The sequence below is a fragment of the Notothenia coriiceps genome, unplaced genomic scaffold, assembly GCF_000735185.1.
Source record: "Notothenia coriiceps isolate Sejong01 unplaced genomic scaffold, NC01 NC01_scaffold00008957, whole genome shotgun sequence".
In the NCBI taxonomy this organism is placed as follows: domain Eukaryota; kingdom Metazoa; phylum Chordata; class Actinopteri; order Perciformes; family Nototheniidae; genus Notothenia; species Notothenia coriiceps.
This window is the reverse complement of record NW_011341658.1, coordinates 297,087-315,499: the sequence shown is the minus strand read 5'-3', so window position 1 is coordinate 315,499 and position 18,413 is coordinate 297,087. Positions and strand designations below refer to the sequence as shown.

General features: G+C 39.6%; 2 protein-coding genes across 2 annotated transcripts; one reads left to right on the top strand and one right to left on the bottom strand.

The window, feature by feature from the left end:
• Window positions 1-7,326: 7,326 nt before the first annotated feature.
• On the bottom strand, window positions 7,327-9,509 carry rps28 (ribosomal protein S28). The gene is made up of 4 exons (XM_010770448.1): window positions 9,432-9,509; window positions 9,086-9,133; window positions 8,243-8,365; window positions 7,327-7,465 (listed from the first exon to the last, which is right to left on the bottom strand). The coding sequence occupies exons 1-3, from the start codon at window positions 9,468-9,470 to the stop codon at window positions 8,243-8,245; spliced, it is 210 nt and encodes a 69-aa protein (XP_010768750.1). The 5' UTR covers window positions 9,471-9,509; the 3' UTR covers window positions 7,327-7,465.
• Window positions 9,510-10,822: 1,313 nt separating this feature from the next.
• Window positions 10,823-14,907, top strand: LOC104944868 (potassium voltage-gated channel subfamily V member 2). Its single transcript, XM_010770455.1, has 4 exons — window positions 10,823-11,205; window positions 11,323-11,956; window positions 12,803-12,928; window positions 14,162-14,907. The coding sequence occupies exons 1-4, from the start codon at window positions 10,823-10,825 to the stop codon at window positions 14,489-14,491; spliced, it is 1,473 nt and encodes a 490-aa protein (XP_010768757.1). The 3' UTR covers window positions 14,492-14,907.
• Window positions 14,908-18,413: the final 3,506 nt, after the last annotated feature.

Here is an 18,413-nt window from a genome sequence, read left to right as displayed (position 1 = left end):
GTTTAATCTTAAATCCTGAAACCTAATTGAAATTGAATGGCCTCAAAGTGCTTTCAGAATTGTGTTTTTTTGTGTTTTCACAATGCTGGCCGCAGGTTGTTTTCAAGGTTCAGCAGGCCGGACAAACATATTTAGTGAGACTTCAAATTCAAATTCAAAAGCTTTTATTGTCATTGTACAGAATACAACGAGATTTATAGTCACTGCTCCAGTGAGTGCTTTGAAAACAGACATATTAAAACACAGATTAAAAGGTCTGACAGTTTCGACCAGCAAGTAGTGCACACAGCTTCGGATGGTCATGTAGATGACCAGGATTAATAAATAAATGAATAAAATAGAATTATGATAAAATATATATGATAAAAATTACAGTGTATACATAGAGACAGATCATGATTATTGCACAGTGGGGATATGGGGAGTTATTTTTGTGTGTTTAATGTCCTAATGGCCCATGGGAAGAAACTGTTTGTGAATCTGGAGGTGCCGGCTTTCAGTGAACGGTAGCGCCGGCCCGAGGGCAGCAGGTCGAACAGATGACGGGCTGGGTGGGATGAGTCCTTCAGGATGGAACTGGTCCTCCTGAGGCAGCGAGAGCTGGTGATGTCTTCCAGGGAGGGCAAAGGGCAGCCAATAATCCTCTGGGCCGTGTTAATGACCCTCTGCAGACTTCTCAGGAGATGTGGGATAGCGTTAGTTCTAGTTAATTATTTAGCATGTAGCAGTTTTAGTCTGGCTATGAATAACAGTTGTTGTATTTTGTGTTATTTAGTTTTTGTTATTTGTGTTGCCTACTTTTAAGATGAAACAGTCTTTGCCTGCAGTAAAAATGCTTGGTTGCCAACTAGAGGTATGTTGGCGGCACACTTATTTCCAAGCAGTCAAAACAAAAATCATGTCCAATATTTGTCCCACTGACTCCCTGAGTTGATATCTAAACACTGGCATGATTAGCAGATCAATGCAATCTTTTATAGCAAGTGAAAGTAACCTTGCATGAAAATATTTTGGCTAAAAACTAATACAAATTTCCAAGTCGTTTCCTGTTAAATATTGACCCAGCTTGGCTTCCTGCATAAACTCTCATCAGGTGTGTCAACAGCTACATTTTCTTCGGATGTATCATTTCAATTAAAGAGTCAAATTATTCCTGGATCATGTTATAAAAGCAGATTGAAACACATCTGAAACTCAACTCTGCTGTCAGATATTTGAGATTTGATAAAATGTTATTGACTGGTGTATCTCATATACTGCTTGTATTCCAATCAACACAATCTGTCCCTTTCTTTAGCTGTGAGAACAAGCCTGAGCACTAGGGAAACAAAACAGAAGGAACATAACACAACCTTTAACCCAGATAACCTTATTTGAGTTGTTCAAGGAAGTTGACTAATGTGTTCTGTACATAAGATGACTGTTGACAGAGTGGAAGACTTGCTGATTTATATAATTAATGTTTCTCAACGTTTGACAGTTAACTACTGACTCACTGTCTTCAAAACAAACTGTGACAACAGATGTCACAAATGTTGTAGAAGGAAAAACGTCAACATATGATAACTGTTTTCCTTGCCTTCATTTAATTATTAGTATTTAGTTTGTTCTGTAAATATAACGCTGCATCTAAATCCTACTAATTAACACATATGTTAAGTCTTTTCAAAACACAAAGTCTAATTAGGTAGTTACCACTGCCCTGGTACCTTCAACAAATTTGATTGTTTAACTAATTAAGCTCTGTTGCAAACAAACGTGTATGATACTCACACATTTTGATCAGTCAGATGATTTCAACAAATGAACACTTATGTTTTTGAAGCCTGAATGAAATTGCCAGAAGTAAATGGCTGGCAAAGGGTTATAAAAAAAACTACACCTCGGTCAAATGACTTCAACTTGCCTTCTACTGAGTAGATGAGTTTCCCCATGCAGCATGATAACGTTTAAAATCCCTAACAACCTCAGTAGTCTCAGTGCAAAGCATTAAAACGTACAACTGTTTCTTCTGATTATACAAAATGTGAACATCTTTAAAGGTTGATGTTAAAACAGACTTTATTTTTTTTTAAAAAGAAACTATTTAAAATACCAGTTGACTTTGAAGAGAGGGTGCCAGAAGTGCAAACATTTTAGTGTTTTAGGACTCATTCCTGCAGCCCTCTTGAACAAATAAGACACTTTTCCAAAATGTTTAACTATTCCTTAAGGACCATTCCTCTCTTAACTGAAAACTGCAAGCAAGTAGTTCCTCCTCTCAGGTAAAGTTGAACCTGAATCAACATTAAGATCACAGCTCTCATGTATAATGCACATAAAACAAGCCTGATCACATAACATATTTTCACTCAGTGCTATAGAAGCACTAGTGGAACCTGTGGAACAATACCCGACTGTTACTGCAGGCAGTAACCTGTGCCAGCATTCATGTGAGTCCAGTCCACAGGGATTTGTTTTAAAAGTGTTTACTCGAGGACGTGTGGCTACAGGGCTAGAAAACCGCTCTTTCTGTAACCCTGCCACAACAGGCCCATCATCAGCATCAGACCCTACGTTTCAGCCTGGTTTTGTTTCTGTCTGTCTTTGCACCTGCTGTTTGTGCTGGGACATTGTTATGCAGCAAATTGAAGAAATATATTTGGTCAAGTCACATGCATTGCAGGGGATGAAGCCTTAACAAAATAAATGAATGGCTTGTTTTTCTGTCCTTCACACACTGGAGCCTCCCCCTTTTGCACTTTTGCTTACATAAAAGTAAATAAAAAAAGTCCAAGCTGTGTTTGGCTTGTTTTTTCAACCTCAAAGTTGTCATTTAACTCGTTCTGGTTAATTGTTTCTGTAGGACATTGCTCTTGCTAACAACCATCTTTCATTTTGTATTCTTACTAAAACCTTGGCTTGTCCTCCTTGAGCCTAACAAGAGCAGCCTCTCCCAATGAAAATTAATGGCAGGAAAGGATTATGGGAAGAGATGCTGGGTTTACTAAAGTTCAGAGTGTATGAAGATGCTTGAAAAAAGAGAAGGACAGAAACTGGCAGAGGCAAGAGAGAAAGAGAGAGGCAGGGAATATCTTATAGTTACCTCTGGGGTAATTATGTTCCCTGCATCCTATGGGCCCCATTTGCACATTTGCGGGCCGTGACCATGGCCAGGTTCAGTGTGTAAATCAGAGGCCTCTTCCCCCCCCGGACGCTCCATGACCTCCCTGCTGCTCACATCCTGTTAACCAGCATGGGAGAAACAAAGCCCCTGCCTCCATCTTTATTTATCCTCTGTGAATACTGTGCTTATTTTTACTCCACTGCATTTATTTGCCAATTGCATGCAAGCATACATTTGTATTTTAATCACTTAAGTACATTTTGCCAATATAACTTTTGTCAAAGTTTAAATGCAAGGATTATACTTGTCATTAAGCAATTATAAGCATATTCAACTAAAAGTAACTATACTCACACCTGCAAAACTGTCAAACTGTCAGCACTTTAAAATTACATCCCAGCTTTCACTACTACTGGTCATTGAGGGAAAGCATATTAACAAAGATGTGACTATAAACAAAAACATCCCAAATGTGTTGATTTCTCAATCTCTTTATAGAGAATAGAAGAAAGATTTTGAGATTTAGATATGGCTCAACAACGTTCTTGTTCTGATTGATGTGTGCACGTGTGCCTCAGTGTTGCAGATCCCAGACAGTGCCTGCAGACACACATGTCCACTGCTGCTGATCTCTCAGAGCTGAGTGTGACCTTGGCATGCAGATAAACTGTGAGTGACATTGGGGAAGATGTTTCCAACCTGGTATGCCTGTGCTTCAGGGATCGAAACGGAAGAGGAGAGATGGTAAACACATACCACACGTAAGTCTATATGGATGGGTGAGGCAGGGGGATGGAGAGGTGTGGAATTTTGTTGACAGGGGATGTAAGGTGATTCCGAGTTGTTTGTCAAGCCCAGAGCTGTTGTTGACTGTGAAGCCTGCTGAATAACAAACTGGGAATTCCCTTCAAGAATAAAACTTCTCTTTTCTTTTCATCTGTAGGTCAAAGTGCATTTAGAGGCTAAAGCAGCTGCAGCTTTTGCAGCTTTTTGAACATGAGTCAGACTGAAGCTGTAGGACCTGTTTATCTGTTTTTTAGGGCACGTTGTTCACTCGTTTATTCTCACGTGGGGCACTGGAGGTTCACTCTGCTGTAGATGAATGCTAGCATGTGGACGGATTTCTATAAAATAAATTCTGTTTACCCAGAAAAAAAAAAAAATGTTTTTCAGTCTCACTCTTGCATATAACTCTGTCTCTACTTCAAGTGCAAGCCATCTTCTTGGTTTTGCATGTCTAACTTTAACTTAAGGAATAGCTGCCAATAATTAATTGGTTGGTGTCAGTTGACACAATGGTTACTAGCCACAATGCTGGTTGTGTTTTTACCTTTTGAGTCTGTGTGTATGTCTTCATGGCAAAGTTGGGGAAACATACTGTAGCAGGAACTACCACAGAGGAGGTTTTGAGTACTGTGCCAGGTTTTATATTTCTGTCTCTCTATTTCTGTTTATTCATTTCATCACGGTGATGGTCCCTGGCCACATTATTTGGTAGATTGAGATCAAATGAAGGCTGAGTTTGAAGATGGGTGTGGTCCCTGGTCTGAGGAAGGGTGGCAGAATTTGTGGGGTAGGAGGTAGGGAAAGGTTCTATGTCGTCCCCCATCACACCCACTTAGCACTCCTGGCCCAATTTAGCCTCGCTGCCAGTCTGATCCTATCACAGACGGTCTCTAGTTTCACATTATTGTTGATGCTCTCTTGGCAAGAGCCACAGTATTTATTGGAAGTTTCAAAGCCTCAAGACGCAGCTGCAATACTCTTTTCATTGGTACATGTATTTATATGATGGTAAATAATCTGCACAGTGAGAAAACAAATGTATACACTTTTTTCATTCTGCACGGATATGCCGATGACTATGACAACCAAAAGCACAATGCTTTTATAGTCGTTTTCCAGCATTCTCTTTTCCACACCAATAGAACATATAAGGGATTTGGGCCTACCTTGTTAAAATAGGGTCCAATGCATTTTCAAACTAGTGAGAATAGAAGCTAATAACAGTTTGACATGTTTGTCGGTTATGATTTACTGCGTGTTTTAACTTGTTGAAAGGTCCCACTGCTTGCAAGCCAAAGCCATAAGAAAAACAAGCAACCATAAAAAGCTGTGTGGTGTAAACAAAACAGTGGAAAAAGTTGTAGTGTGTTTTTAATATGGTGAGTGTTTTAGTTATTTAACAAATATGAAATGCTAAATCAATGCACTGTTTATATACCTGTCAAAGCAGTATGGTATAGTACCACTGTGCCTGGTAAATACACTGCTTTCACATCACATACACTGTTGATTTTAAGTAAAATAAAGTCATTTTTCTCCACTGCCACCATTCAAAGCTCTGTGCAAAGTAGGTCAAACTGAGACGGAAAGTATAAGGACATTTAACATACAGAATACATTCTGCAGCCAAAGCCCAACACACAAATCAAACTGCTTTCCTGCTCAAACACTTGACTCCTTCATAAACCTCAAACTGGAGTTCACCCAAATACCTTCTTGCTGAAAAAACAAGCCTGTCAACCAAAATCTTTAATATATAAAAATGTGAGGTTAGAAACATTTATCCAAGATCATGCATTGTAAAAAGTAATTGGCTTTAAGTTATTTTAAAACTGAGCAGTGATAGATCAAGCTATTCAGCATCAGATCATCATTTGTATTAGCATCCCCATTAGCACTAGCATGAGCATTTGCTAATATTATTAAAGCTCTGGCTTCATAGATTGTATTGTAAGAAGCAAAAGTTGATCCAGAAGACACAGGACAAATAAAACAGCATGAAATAGGGTGGGACTCATTTGAAATGTCTCAATAATTATTCAAAACCTACCAAGACTGCCAGTAGACTGATCTGTATTCAATCATCAGGATTTGTTCTTACAATGCAGGAAGGATTTCTGCACATTGACAACACTTGATTCACATGAAATAAGCTTTGATACACCTTGAAAAGGCAATTTAGGGGCGTGAGAATATGCCTTGACGACGCCATGAATCCTTGCAGCCAACAGATAAGTGGTTTCAGACAAAGTGTCACACCCAGGAACACGAGTGGAAAGCGTCTCCACTGGCATCAGCCGTAATGTTCTGTTCAGTCATTGCACTTGTTATTATCCACAAGTGTAGAACAAGTTAAAGTCAGGGGAGGTGGGCTGGGAATAGGTTCTTAAAGTGGGTAGTTTGCCAAGAGGCTTGTTTTAAAACAACTCATCCTTCAAGACAAGACTCGGGGATGAAAGCCTGTATTTGTTTTCTGATCAGTGAAATTAATTTAAACTCCCCAAACTAGGAGTGATGCTGCCCTCTGTTGGACAGAATGTAATACACAACCTTTTTTCCATGATATAGGCCTAGTGAACCAAATGAAGACATTGCATCTGTGAATGTCTTCAAGAATTTTATCAGACAAACTCACTACACTGCGCGGATGCCGGATGGCCTGATATTAAAATTGCTCAACAAAAAAATTGCAAGCTTCCATGCTAGTAAGAAAACAATATCCTTTTTTGTGGCAGTAAGTAAAAAATGAGGCTATCGTGTATTACTCTATACATTGCTAAGTAGCCAATTATCTAATGTAGTCGTTTTATATTATCCAAAGTGACTTTTATCTTAAAAACTAAATATAGCTTCAGTAAAGCATGATTATACCTTTGCATTCAATTGAAATGGGAGTTTCATCCTACAGGCCATAGGGATGTTAAACACCTGAACTTTTGAAAGAAGATACATCAGTTTGCAACTCATATATCAATATTCCAATTACTGTATATAGACTATTCTGCACAGTTTCTATCATATTCTTTATTTACTTGTACTATTTTATCTGTTTATTGTGTTGCATTGTTGGAGGAGCCTGTGACCTAATATTTTCATAACTGCACCGTAGCTATACACACACACACAACACTAAAAGCCTTGAAAATCTAGATTTTTGATAATTTCAAAAAGGATACAAATCTCATAACTAAGTCCTCTCACAACATCCACATTATAAACTAAATGTTTACCACATTAGCATATTTATTTAAACAAGATGTCATCACTGATGTAAAGGAATGACAATTCTGCAGTGGATTTACACACTGGTGTGAAATAATCAATATGCCTAAAGCTTGGACACAACCATGAGTAAAAAGTCATGCAAATGTAATGATAATATTTATGGAAACAGTTTTTATTTACTATGAACGAAGTAAAAACAGAACACCAACTGTGATCTTAATAACCAAATTTATTTCATAGCATCTGAACAAGTGTCAAATAAGACCACATTTATTTCATAGCATCTGAACAAGTGATATCGAGTCATTCCTCACTGTATTGGTCTCGACTCTCACAGCTCAGGGGGCACTGCAAAGAGAAACAAATTGAAAAAGGTCAACAAACAACCTCAACCATTATAATAAAAACAACATTTTCCAGTATAAAACCGCAGGGTCTTTAGTTCAGGTAACGCATTGCTAAATCTCATGTGTAATTTGTGAATAGACAGTGCTACGTATTCGACTCAGCCACCTGTCCCCTTCACTCGTCTGGTGATTCAGGAGGAAATAAGTCCACGAAGAGTAAACCAAGTGCAGTCATGACAAGCTTACAATATGAGTGGTAGACAACCATTCATCACTAGGTTTACTAAGATAAATATGAATCTGTTACATAATCCTCCATTTGAGAAGCTTAGCGTTTCTGTTACTGAGTGTCAAAGAGCGCTAGATTAAATTCTACGGTCATTTCATAAAGAGAGACTATAGTGTTTTTATATTTGACTGTATTAAAATATGTTTTAATAACATGTGGTCTGACATACATACAGAGGACATGACATAGGAAAACCTTTTTTTTTTGTGGGTCAACACTTGTTGCAGGATTCCAATATTAACTTGCTGAACATTGTGCTTGAGCAGAGATTATTTCTGGTTGCACAAGCTATTTAGCGAGACAAGATTTATCTAAATATTTTTTATACTCACTTTATTGTATTATATGATACACTGCCCATTTCAAAATAGCAGCCCAAGCCAATGTTTTTTAAATAGTTCTCTAAAGCACAAAGTTAGCTTGATGTACTCTAACACCTACTAGTGAACGCTCCTAACAGACATGACTGACTGGGTTTATTCCCCTCACCTATCGTAGCCTCCTGGCTTCTCTTTCAGACTCCAGAAGTGTCAGCACATCTCCCTCTCTGACGGGGCCCTTCACGTTCCTGATGATGGAGCGGTTGCTGTCGTCCATGAACTCAACACGGACCTGTGTGTTCAGATGAAGAGACATGATTACAATTAAAAAGAGATGCACAGGTACATCCTGAAGTTAGTGTTCTACACAGGTATTACCATTATCTATATATTGCCATTTTAGTAAATACACAGAAGCTTGTTGAATGTTCAAATGTAATGGTGTATCATAACAATATACTTTATTGATCCCCAGGGGAAATTGAACTGTGCAACATACTTTTACTATCCTACATGTGTTTAATACCTTTAGTTACCAAGAACATTTGGATTTATGGTGTGATATATAATCAACCCTTAAAATAATTAAGTTACACCTGAAGTAAATTCACAAGCTACCCTGCATTATACAAAATCATTAAAACTAGCTGCACCTTTACCAGCTTTGATAATTTAATAAATCAATATTTATAATAAAAACAAATGTTATAACTTATTCTGAAATGGGCCAATCTGCATAATAAGTACGTATTTTCCGTATATTTTATGCCAATACTTTTCCTTGAGTATCTTTTGATTGCAGGACTTGTAACAGAGTATTCCTTCACTCTTTTACTCAAGTAAAAGATGAGTACTTTTTCCACCTCAGCTTGTGACTAAAACGCAAGCCTTTGCGTAGATTTGGGGATGTACTGCGTTTTTAAAATATAATTATGAAAACTTTTGCTCAACAAAAGACGCGATCAGAGACAAGCCCTGTATTAAATGGGTAAAATGCTAACCGTTAGCATACCTGTGTACACTGTCCCTGGGAACCAGTTCTTCCGAGCACCTTGGTGACCTGTTAAAAAAAACACAAGTTATAATGTAGATGCGACATGTTAAATTAAGCTTGTTTTCTTGTGTGAACTAGAAACAGTATCAAAAAGTCTACAACAGGTTAACAGTGAACTAGCTGGCAGGCTGTAGCATGGATAGGCCTCCATGTTGGAGGCATGAGCGCCGCTGTGCCTCCGCTAAACCATGTTCTAAAGTAGTTTTAGCTTCAATATTCTAGGACCGTATATTACATTATTCGTTACTGTAGCCCTCTATCCGTTCGGATATGATTATTTTCGTCTTATTGTGCATTTTCTTACTCTGGCGAGCTTGATCGGCTGCACGCGGCTGGCGTCCATGTTGTCAGGTTAGACCGGAAAGGATGTCACTTGGTGCGCGGCAGTGATATATAGTAAATGTAATTCTTGTTTGTTTTTTTTACGTCCCAATTTTGTTTAAAATGTTATCAAATCAAAACAATCATATATTAAAAATAAATGTATAAATAACACGCAATATTCTTTTTAAATAATTGAAATAGTATTTAAGATACCCACTTCCTTTTCCGGGGAATGGCCAACACCATTCACACACTTTCATGGGTGGAATCCAGGGCTGTACCACTCATCCTTGTATTGTAATCTTTTCTCCAATAGCAATTATTTTAACTTCTGATTTGATTGACATTTAATATGGAATGTCTCTATAAGGTCAACCGTATTTTTTAACATATATGCATGCCGTTGTTAATTATTGCCTGTTTTTTTTATTGTATTTGTTCAGAGACTACACATATTTTCAATTTTTCTTTTGCCACACACATAGGCCTATTTATTTTTAAAGCATATTCTAATTATTAGAGTGCATGGTTAAACTTAATCATAGTTTTATTCTATACACTGTCATTTTGTTTCGTTTTAATCAAAATGTGATTTAACTTTGACTATGCTTGACTATGTTCTGAGAAACTAATGTAAATATCCATTTAAAATGAATGCTCCAATGCCAAACAGGAATTATATTATTTATAACAAAAATATATTTTCTAACATGATGAGTGTAACATTTATACCATTTATTTATTCTGTGACTTTAATTGAAAACTCAGGCTTATTTTGACTGTTATTTTTAGCTGTACACAGTGTAATATAACTGCAGCATTAAAACGAATTCCCTGTGCTAAAGCCTCTTCATAGCATTGTTAGCTTTACAACACTGTGATCACAGCACTCTCTCCGCCCCTCTCAGAACTCAAAGCCTTAAATCACAACACTAATCCTCGTGAACAGTATTTTTAACTTGCGTTTGGACAGAAAGCACAGCAATAGGATTAGAGAATCAGTAAAGAGGCTGAATCCCTCACTCATGCTGTTGATCTTCTTGGACACTGAGAGACAAGCACTGTCGCTCTTTCTTCACATTTATTTCAACCTGAAAGCATTTTTTTCAGAGGACAATATTAAGCCTCAATGGAGATGTCTTTGAACACTTATTGACTGACTTGATTGACACAAAACCGTTGTTTGTTTGTTTTGTTTTCTGAGGATCTGTCACAATGGAGGCTTTAAAGCCCAATATGAAAGTGCTGAAAAAGCGTCGCTCGAGTCTTTTTGCAACCATAAAACGGGAAGTGAGTTTCTCACACAGCATTGAAGACCAGGATTGTGAGTTCCCCTTTTCACAGGACAGCTCAATAAAACCATGGACATCTATGGAAAACCTTGATGCACCTGATGAGAAAAAAAAGACAGGAAAAGATCAGAAAAAACCTGTGAAAAATCCTAGGAAATCAAACATTGTCAACCTTAATGTAGGCGGAAAGGTATTTCACATTCCGACGCATTTGATCCTCAAACACCCAAAAACCAGGATTGGAGTCCTTGTCCTCTGTAAAGATCCGGCCAAACGTCTGACGCTCTGTGACGATTACAACGTTCAGAACAACGAGTTCTTTTTCGACAGGGACCCCATGTTTTTCCACTACATCTTCCACTTCTACTGCAGTAATGTCCTGTGGGTGATGGATAGTCTCTGCCCTGTCAACTTTGAACAAGAGATGTTATTCTGGGGGTTAAAACTGAAGGACACTCCAAGGTATGCTGTAGATACTGAATATTTACTTTGTGTAAAGTAGAGGTTGGTCTGTTGCTTTTTGTGTAATTTAAGCGTACGTTTCTCTTCAAAATAGACAATACATTTTGTTCTTCTCAGGTGCTGCCGCATTCTGTTTGAGGAGAAAGTAGACGACATCAGAGACCAACTGAAGGTGAACCAGGAGTTGATCGATGAGATTAAGCCTCACCAAGATGGCGAGGGATACAAGAAGATGTTTCTCGGAGGCTTAAGGAAGATCCTCTGGGACTTGATGGAGGATCCTTACTCCTCACTATCAGCAAAAGCATTTGCCGTGTTTTCCAGTCTCTTTGTGCTCATCTCCATTGTTGCCATGACAATGAACACAGTAAATGAACTGAGGGAGTACAAAATTGGAGGCAAAACCTACATGGAGTGGGTAGAGATATCTTCCATCCTTTTCTTCACCTTGGAGTACTTCTTGCGTCTACTCACCACATCCAACATCAAGCATTTTCTGAAGAGTGCCCTGAACTTAGTTGACGTGGTCGCTGTAATGCCCTACTTCCTCCAGATCATGTTTGAGACATTTGTAATGGACTCAGAAGACATTGGTGCAAAAGAGGATTTGAAGGCCATGGCGAGGGTCAGCAAAATCAGCAAGGTGCTCAAGGTGGTCAAGTTGATGCGCATCTTTCGTATTTTGAAGCTTGCTCGTCACTCAACAGGCATGAGGGCTTTTGGCTTTACCATCCGACAGTGCTCTGAGCAGGTATGGAGGAGTATCACACAAGGCAAATATATGAGAAACACAAAAATACTTTTTTATTGAGGGGACATGCACAAATAAAACAATGGATCCCAGCTAACTCACATACGAAGTTAAGGCTATAATAACTTATTTACAATAAAAGTAAAACTACTCATTAATGAGCCTGACACAGAACGATTACACACTTTAGGGTCTTTCAACTCATGGTTTTTGTTTTCACGCCTGCCACTTCCTGCCAAGCTCTTAACTGCCAAGTGACAAAGTTTACTGCTAGCTAGTAAATAAAGTGGTGCATTAAGCAGCTAAAAAGCAGATATTTCCCTCAAGAGTGCGAAGGGACCATAACAAAGCCAAAAGCAGATGCTAACGTTGCTCCTTCATCATTAAGCTAACAAGTCACTGTATCAACTTTACACAGCTTTGTATGATCATAACATTCAAATATTTTTGAGCTTATGTTCCCTGCCGCCTAAATCTCCCCAAAATCCATTGATGAATGTGTACTGTTTATCCTGGCAACTTGATAACTCAGGACCCACGAAGAGTTATGTAAACCTTCGCCATTTTTAAAAGAGAAGAAGCACAGTAAAGGCTTTGTTGTTTTTAAGTCGAGGTGGTAAAAAGTAATTACGCTTTAAGGTGTTCTTGGCAAACTGAAAATGTTGCTATTCATTTAAAAAAAGATCTGCGTGACCATTTTGTAGTATTTCATGTACAATATTTAGGTATTTTAGTTCAGTATTAATACAGCTTAAAATTGTCATGCTGGTTGTCTTCAATGTATGAATAGATCTCCAAACATGATTGGGCACAGCTGTTTACATTTACTTTTCTGTCACTATGTAGGTGTGCTGTCTGTTTCTGTTCATCGCCATGGGCATCTTCACCTTCTCTGCTCTGATGCACTCTGTGGAGATCGATCAGCCTGGAACACCGTTCACCAGCATACCAGACGCCTGGTGGTGGGCAGCGGTGAGTGGAATAAACTTCAACGTCCAAATCATCCTAAACTCTGGTTCTTGGTTTATTTTCTTGACCTTGACTAGAGGTAGAACTCTATTTTTGCTGAAAAACATTTGTATCATATGATCTTAGCTGCATCCAAATAGTGTAAACTCAGTTATTTTTCCCCTTTCTTACCACTTTCCTTGACGTTGACGGACACGTCATGAAACAACATGTTTATATGGTACCAGGTAGCATGTGAATCACTATTATTTGTATGGAACAACTCAAGGTACTAAGCATTTAGAAGATGGGACCAACTCTAATGGTAACTCTAATCTTCTTATCTAACTCATGGCATTTTCCCCTAAAGGTCAAACTATTCTTTTAATTATTAGAAAGAGAGATAATGGTGTAAACCGAATATTGGACTAAACACATTCTGACCACCAAAAGAAATTGCAAAAGATCCCGGTTTCTTTTACAATTCTAGTCGATAGAAATTGTGTCAGATACATCCGGCAATTGACTATGCAGTATAGGATGCAGTACATTTAGCTAATAAATCTGAATGCTAATGTGAAGGAATACATATTCAAAGGCTCCACCAATACTTTTGATTTCCTTTAAATCATTCTTGATTTTTTTGTTGCAAACTATGGTAATTAAAAAATAGTATTTCTTTATAATTTCTTATGAAAATGTTGTGTTGTTCTGCTTGAAAATAATAACTTCCCCAAACTTTGGTTGCTTTTTGTTTTAATTTACTAGTCTATTTTTCCAATTGCATGCACTGTCATTTAGGGTCATTTGGGTTTTATTCATCTGGTGGCAGCTGTTACTGATATGTGTCTAATCCCCAATACGGTGTAATGCATCTTGTTTGTGGCTAGACACAGTGATTGCATTCGAGAGACGGAAAGTGTTGAAGAGAATTTGTGGATGTTTATTTGATCCTCTTAACTCTCATCTTAGCGACACATCAACTGATCAGTACAAGAAACATTTTAATTATTGCACTCTCCAAGGCCAAAGGGCATTTTAGGATAGGCACGATGAGGATGAGCATTTGCTCTTTGGGGGTAAAAAGGGAAATCCCAATTTTACATTCTTCCACCATCTTAAGTTATAATTTTCAAAAAAAAAATCAAAAAAGGGGCACAGGAGTATTGAGCATGGGGATCTTGCCCCTTGCTCTTGCATTTTCTTATTTCAAATAGTGCTGCATGTATGCTGACTCACTTTATTCTTTTCCTACAGGTGAGCATCTCTACTGTGGGCTATGGGGATGTGGTCCCTATCTCCTATATGGGCCGCTGTGTGGCGTTTGGATGCATCTCTTTTGGCATCATCCTCAATGGCATGCCCATCTCCATCCTGTTCAACAAGTTCTCAGACTATTACGCTAAACTGAAGGAACAAGAATACACATGTTCAAACACTGTGCGCTCATTCCAGCTCAAGAAACGTCTGAGGCGCAAGTTTGACAACTGCTTCGAACCCCAGCTGGAGGAGTCTGACGACGAGATTCACTATCGGCCCATTGGAAGGCAAACTGTCCACGAGAGCGAGGACTTAGCTGCCCAATAGTTTAAACCTTGCGCATTCTGAAAGGCCTTATCACCAATGGGTGGGGAAATCGTGAGACAGTGTCTGCCTCCCAATTTACAGCCTACATGATTTAAGACAATCCAGGGGAGGGGCAATGGAGGCGGTGGCAAGTTGAGATAAGCTTTAAGCTTCAGCTTTGCAGTAGGTACTGTTTGCACGCTGTGGCCGGTGACTCCTCTGTCAAATGGACAAGATGCTCCAGCTGGACAGCTTGTTTTCGGCTTCCAGGAATAGTACTCGACTGCTACTAATTCCAGCTTAACTGAAGGAGGAGGTCAAGGAATAACATTATTAAGAAGCAATGTTATACTTTAATCAATTTAACAGGAAGTGCTATACATAGTCTATTTTAAACAGCTAATCTCTTGACATTCTTGATTTTCCACACAACTGCAGTATAGCCTTGATTTAAATACCAGCCAGTTTTAGCATTGTAGTCATTGCCTTCTACTTTTCTAGTCTAAGAAAATACAAATGTACAAGCAATAAAGCCTCACAGATTTCTGAGAATGCATCATCATGATATTATTGACATTTAAAGCATTTATTTCTCTGTCTAGTCAGCATGCTCTTGATGTTGTGAGGGGAGGAGAGGTGAACCAGGGTCTATCACAGGAACAAACATGTGCAGTAGTATAATTTTGTTTTTGTCAAGGATTACCAGGATTTGCGCTTAGGCCTCCTGCCCGGTCAGACAACGGCAGAAGTCATGTGCTGTGACTATTTTGTTGGCACAGATAATCGGATCAGGTGTGCACCAAACCGGAACCGGCTTAAAGGTGGAGTAGGTCATTCACTTCAGAAACACTGTTTGTTATATTCAATGGAATGCTCTTAACATCCCGATAGCAATGAATACATTAAATGCTTTGACAAAAAATACATTAAAAAAAACAAATTCATCTGTGGAAGCCGTGGCGCAGTAAAAAGCACGACCAATAATTTTAGCCGGCCCGGCTAAAATAACTGGATGGCCTACCTGCCTGTCAGCCTTCCATCTTGTGCACAAACTTATCTCGTGCCCTCATTGGTCATGTGCGCATTCGTGTGTGTTGGAGGAGGGGCTCTGTAAGGAAGTCTGAAGGAAGTGGCAGATCTTTTTCGGCTGCGTAGTTTCAAATTCTAGCGCACTGCGCTGGTTTCTCCATTCTTACATACCTTTTAAGATGGGGCAAATAAATAAAAAGCTAAATCTTATCAGACGATATCTGATGGGTTCCAAGATTGCATTTCAGTCAATGCATTTTGCTTATTGAGCTTTTTAAACAGACTGTTTTCCAACATTCAAGCAGCCAGCTAACACTTATTGGGTCAATACTAGTTGGACTGCAAGTGGAAACAAGAAAACTTCCAATACCAAAATCTTGTCCTATTGCCAACAGATTCTGCATGTGTATGTAGATATCTATTCATGTATAGGTTTGGACAGATTATGAGCCGCTTTCAGGAAGGATGGAAGTAACATTTGATAAAGAAGGAAAAACTACTTTTTGGGCTACAGGTTACATGGGCATTGTCAATTACTGTATTAAAGTCATTCAACATGTCATTATTTGGCTTGATCACAACAGGGAGGGAGAGCTAAACTCTCTTGACCAGAGGTATGAGGATCAAGCATGACCCTGTCCTGCGTTCAAGCCGTGACCTGCCGGCTTTGCTTGGCTAAGACCAATAATGAGATTCCTGTCCTGAGCAGCAGTTCTCTGAAGACCATGAGCTATGAAGCACATTTATATTGTATTGATTATTCACTAAATGCAATAGACTACAATTACAGTTTACTCTTGAACATATGTTTATGTAGATTTGCACACCTTTTTCAACTGAAGAGGTTCCTCCACTCATGGCAAAACACCCAGCACATGCACTAGTTGCATTTGATTTAGAAAAGCAGAGCCCTGTGAAGTATTAGCTCCCGACTTCTCCCATATGAAACACCATTTCTGCATATTTATGAGAAGTTTATAAGATGTATGTTCAATGAGATAATGTGAAAATCATCAGATTAATATAGCTATTACCCCCTTGTTTTCCCGAGTTTTCTGTATCTACAAAAATAATTCACACTTGCCATTTCTGGTTATTTCTCCGCTGGTTAACATGGGTTAACAATACCGTGTAACGGTACGTCTACGCTACAGGCATCAAAAAATGCTTTCAACGCTTCGCCCATTCACTTGAATGGGGTGACGTAGAAGATTTGTAATCTTCGCCGAACTGCATTGTGGGGAGCATGGCATGGCTTTGCAAGCATCACGAGCATCTATCGGCATCAAAAGTTGAACAATGTTCAACCGGCAAATCATAGGAGTTTTTATTTTCTTTGTTTTTAGTTTCGCAAATCCAAATAAATTATGTGTAAGTTACACTTTTCACCTGGGCATCTATCTATGAAATGCATAGAGTCAGACGTTATTGTACGTTACCACGAATGTGTCGTCAGTTAACTACCTGTAGCTTCTTTACCAATTTTGTGGTCGGGAATAGCGGTCGTTCATTGTGACGTAGATGACGTCCATATATTGTCACGCTAGTACCCTGTAATGCAATGGCGCCGGTGACAGCACCTGTCAGGGAGGGCGGGCTGAGCGGGCAACGGGCGGAGCGGGTGTCTCCCGCCTCGTCGCGTCGCAGAAGCAACGGGGTTTGTGGCGGTGGGGAGCCGCCGGGCGTACACGGTCCCTCCCGGAGCCGTTTTGTTCGGACGGGTCCATAATAAAATTTTTCTCATTGGGTTGAGCGGACATGGCACCCCAATTCCGCGAGTAAACCGTTCGAGTACCATAAGTTTTGGTTGGGCTATAGTGCCGTCTGCACTTGTACACTGCTAAATGGTACGACCCTCTGCACTTCTCAGGTGGCTAAAGTAGGGAAAGTTTGCAATGTCAATGCCCGGGCAGATGTGATGTCCGTACTTTTTTAGAACTTCGACCGCAAAGACTTCGAACCGCTAAAAAACGCTCGTTGGTTAGTGTACTTAGAGGGCGGGGACTGATGTTTCGTTATCCGTTACAATTTTGCTTTCAATTTGACCTATATTTGAGAGGTTTGTCCGCTTTTGATAGTCTAAAGTGGGTGACAGAGACCGTGGAGGGAGGTACGGCAAGGAGGCCAAACATAGGGGCCATTTATCAAGGCCAGCCATTTCTTGCCCACTAAACGATGCATTATAGAGCAAACCTTATTACTCCTTTAATTGACGCCAGACCGAAAGGGTCGACGTGCGCCAAACTAACCGCGCGAACGTGACCGCCCTAAACGGTATTTGCCTAAACTACCCGCTACGGTGTCGTAGCTCGAGAGTTTTCAACTTGTAACAAGTTGAAAAACCCTACGGCTATCTACGAGCACTACGAACGTCTTCGGTCGGTAGCGGAGGGGTGTTACGTCAAGCCGCCTCTTCTAGATTTTTAGAAGATGCACTGGGGTAAGTTCACTTCGCCGCTGTCGCACTTTCGTAAAAAACTACGGACAGCACATCTGCATGGCAATGCGGGCAGATGTGATGTCGTACTTTTTTAAGAACTTCGACCCCGCCAGACTTGCGAACCGCTAAAAAACGCTCGTTGGGTAGTGTACTAAGAGGGCGGGGGCTGTATGGGTTTCGTTATCCGTTACATTTGCTTCATTTGACCCTATAATTGAGAGGTTGTCCGCTTTTGATAGTCAAATGGGTGCAGAGACCGGTGGAGGAGGTACGCGACCAAGGAAGGCCCAAACATAGGGCCATTTATCAAGGCCAGCATTTCTTGGCCCTACTAACGATGGCATTATAGAGCAAACCTTATACTCCTTAATTGACGCCAGACCGAGAGGGTCGAACGTGCGCCAAACTAACCGACGCGAACGTCGACCGCCCTAAACGTATTTGCCCTAAAACTAACCGACTACGGTTCGTAGC

Bases quoted from the DNA above. Each gene is read 5' to 3' on its own strand.
- rps28 (XM_010770448.1), bottom strand. From the start codon at position 9,470: ATGGACGCCAGCCGCGTGCAGCCGATCAAGCTCGCCAGA. The intron at 9,134-9,431 runs GTAAGAAAATGC...TTTTTTTAACAG, and splicing joins AGCCGATCAAGCTCGCCAGA to GTCACCAAGGTGCTCGGAAG. The intron at 8,366-9,085 runs GTATGCTAACGG...CTGAACACACAG, and splicing joins CCCAGGGACAGTGTACACAG to GTCCGTGTTGAGTTCATGGA.
- LOC104944868 (XM_010770455.1), top strand. From the start codon at position 10,823: ATGGAAAACCTTGATGCACCTGATGAGAAAAAAAAGACAGGAAAAGAT. The intron at 11,206-11,322 runs GTATGCTGTAGA...TGTTCTTCTCAG, and splicing joins AAACTGAAGGACACTCCAAG to GTGCTGCCGCATTCTGTTTG. The intron at 12,929-14,161 runs GTGAGTGGAATA...CTTTTCCTACAG, and splicing joins ACGCCTGGTGGTGGGCAGCG to GTGAGCATCTCTACTGTGGG.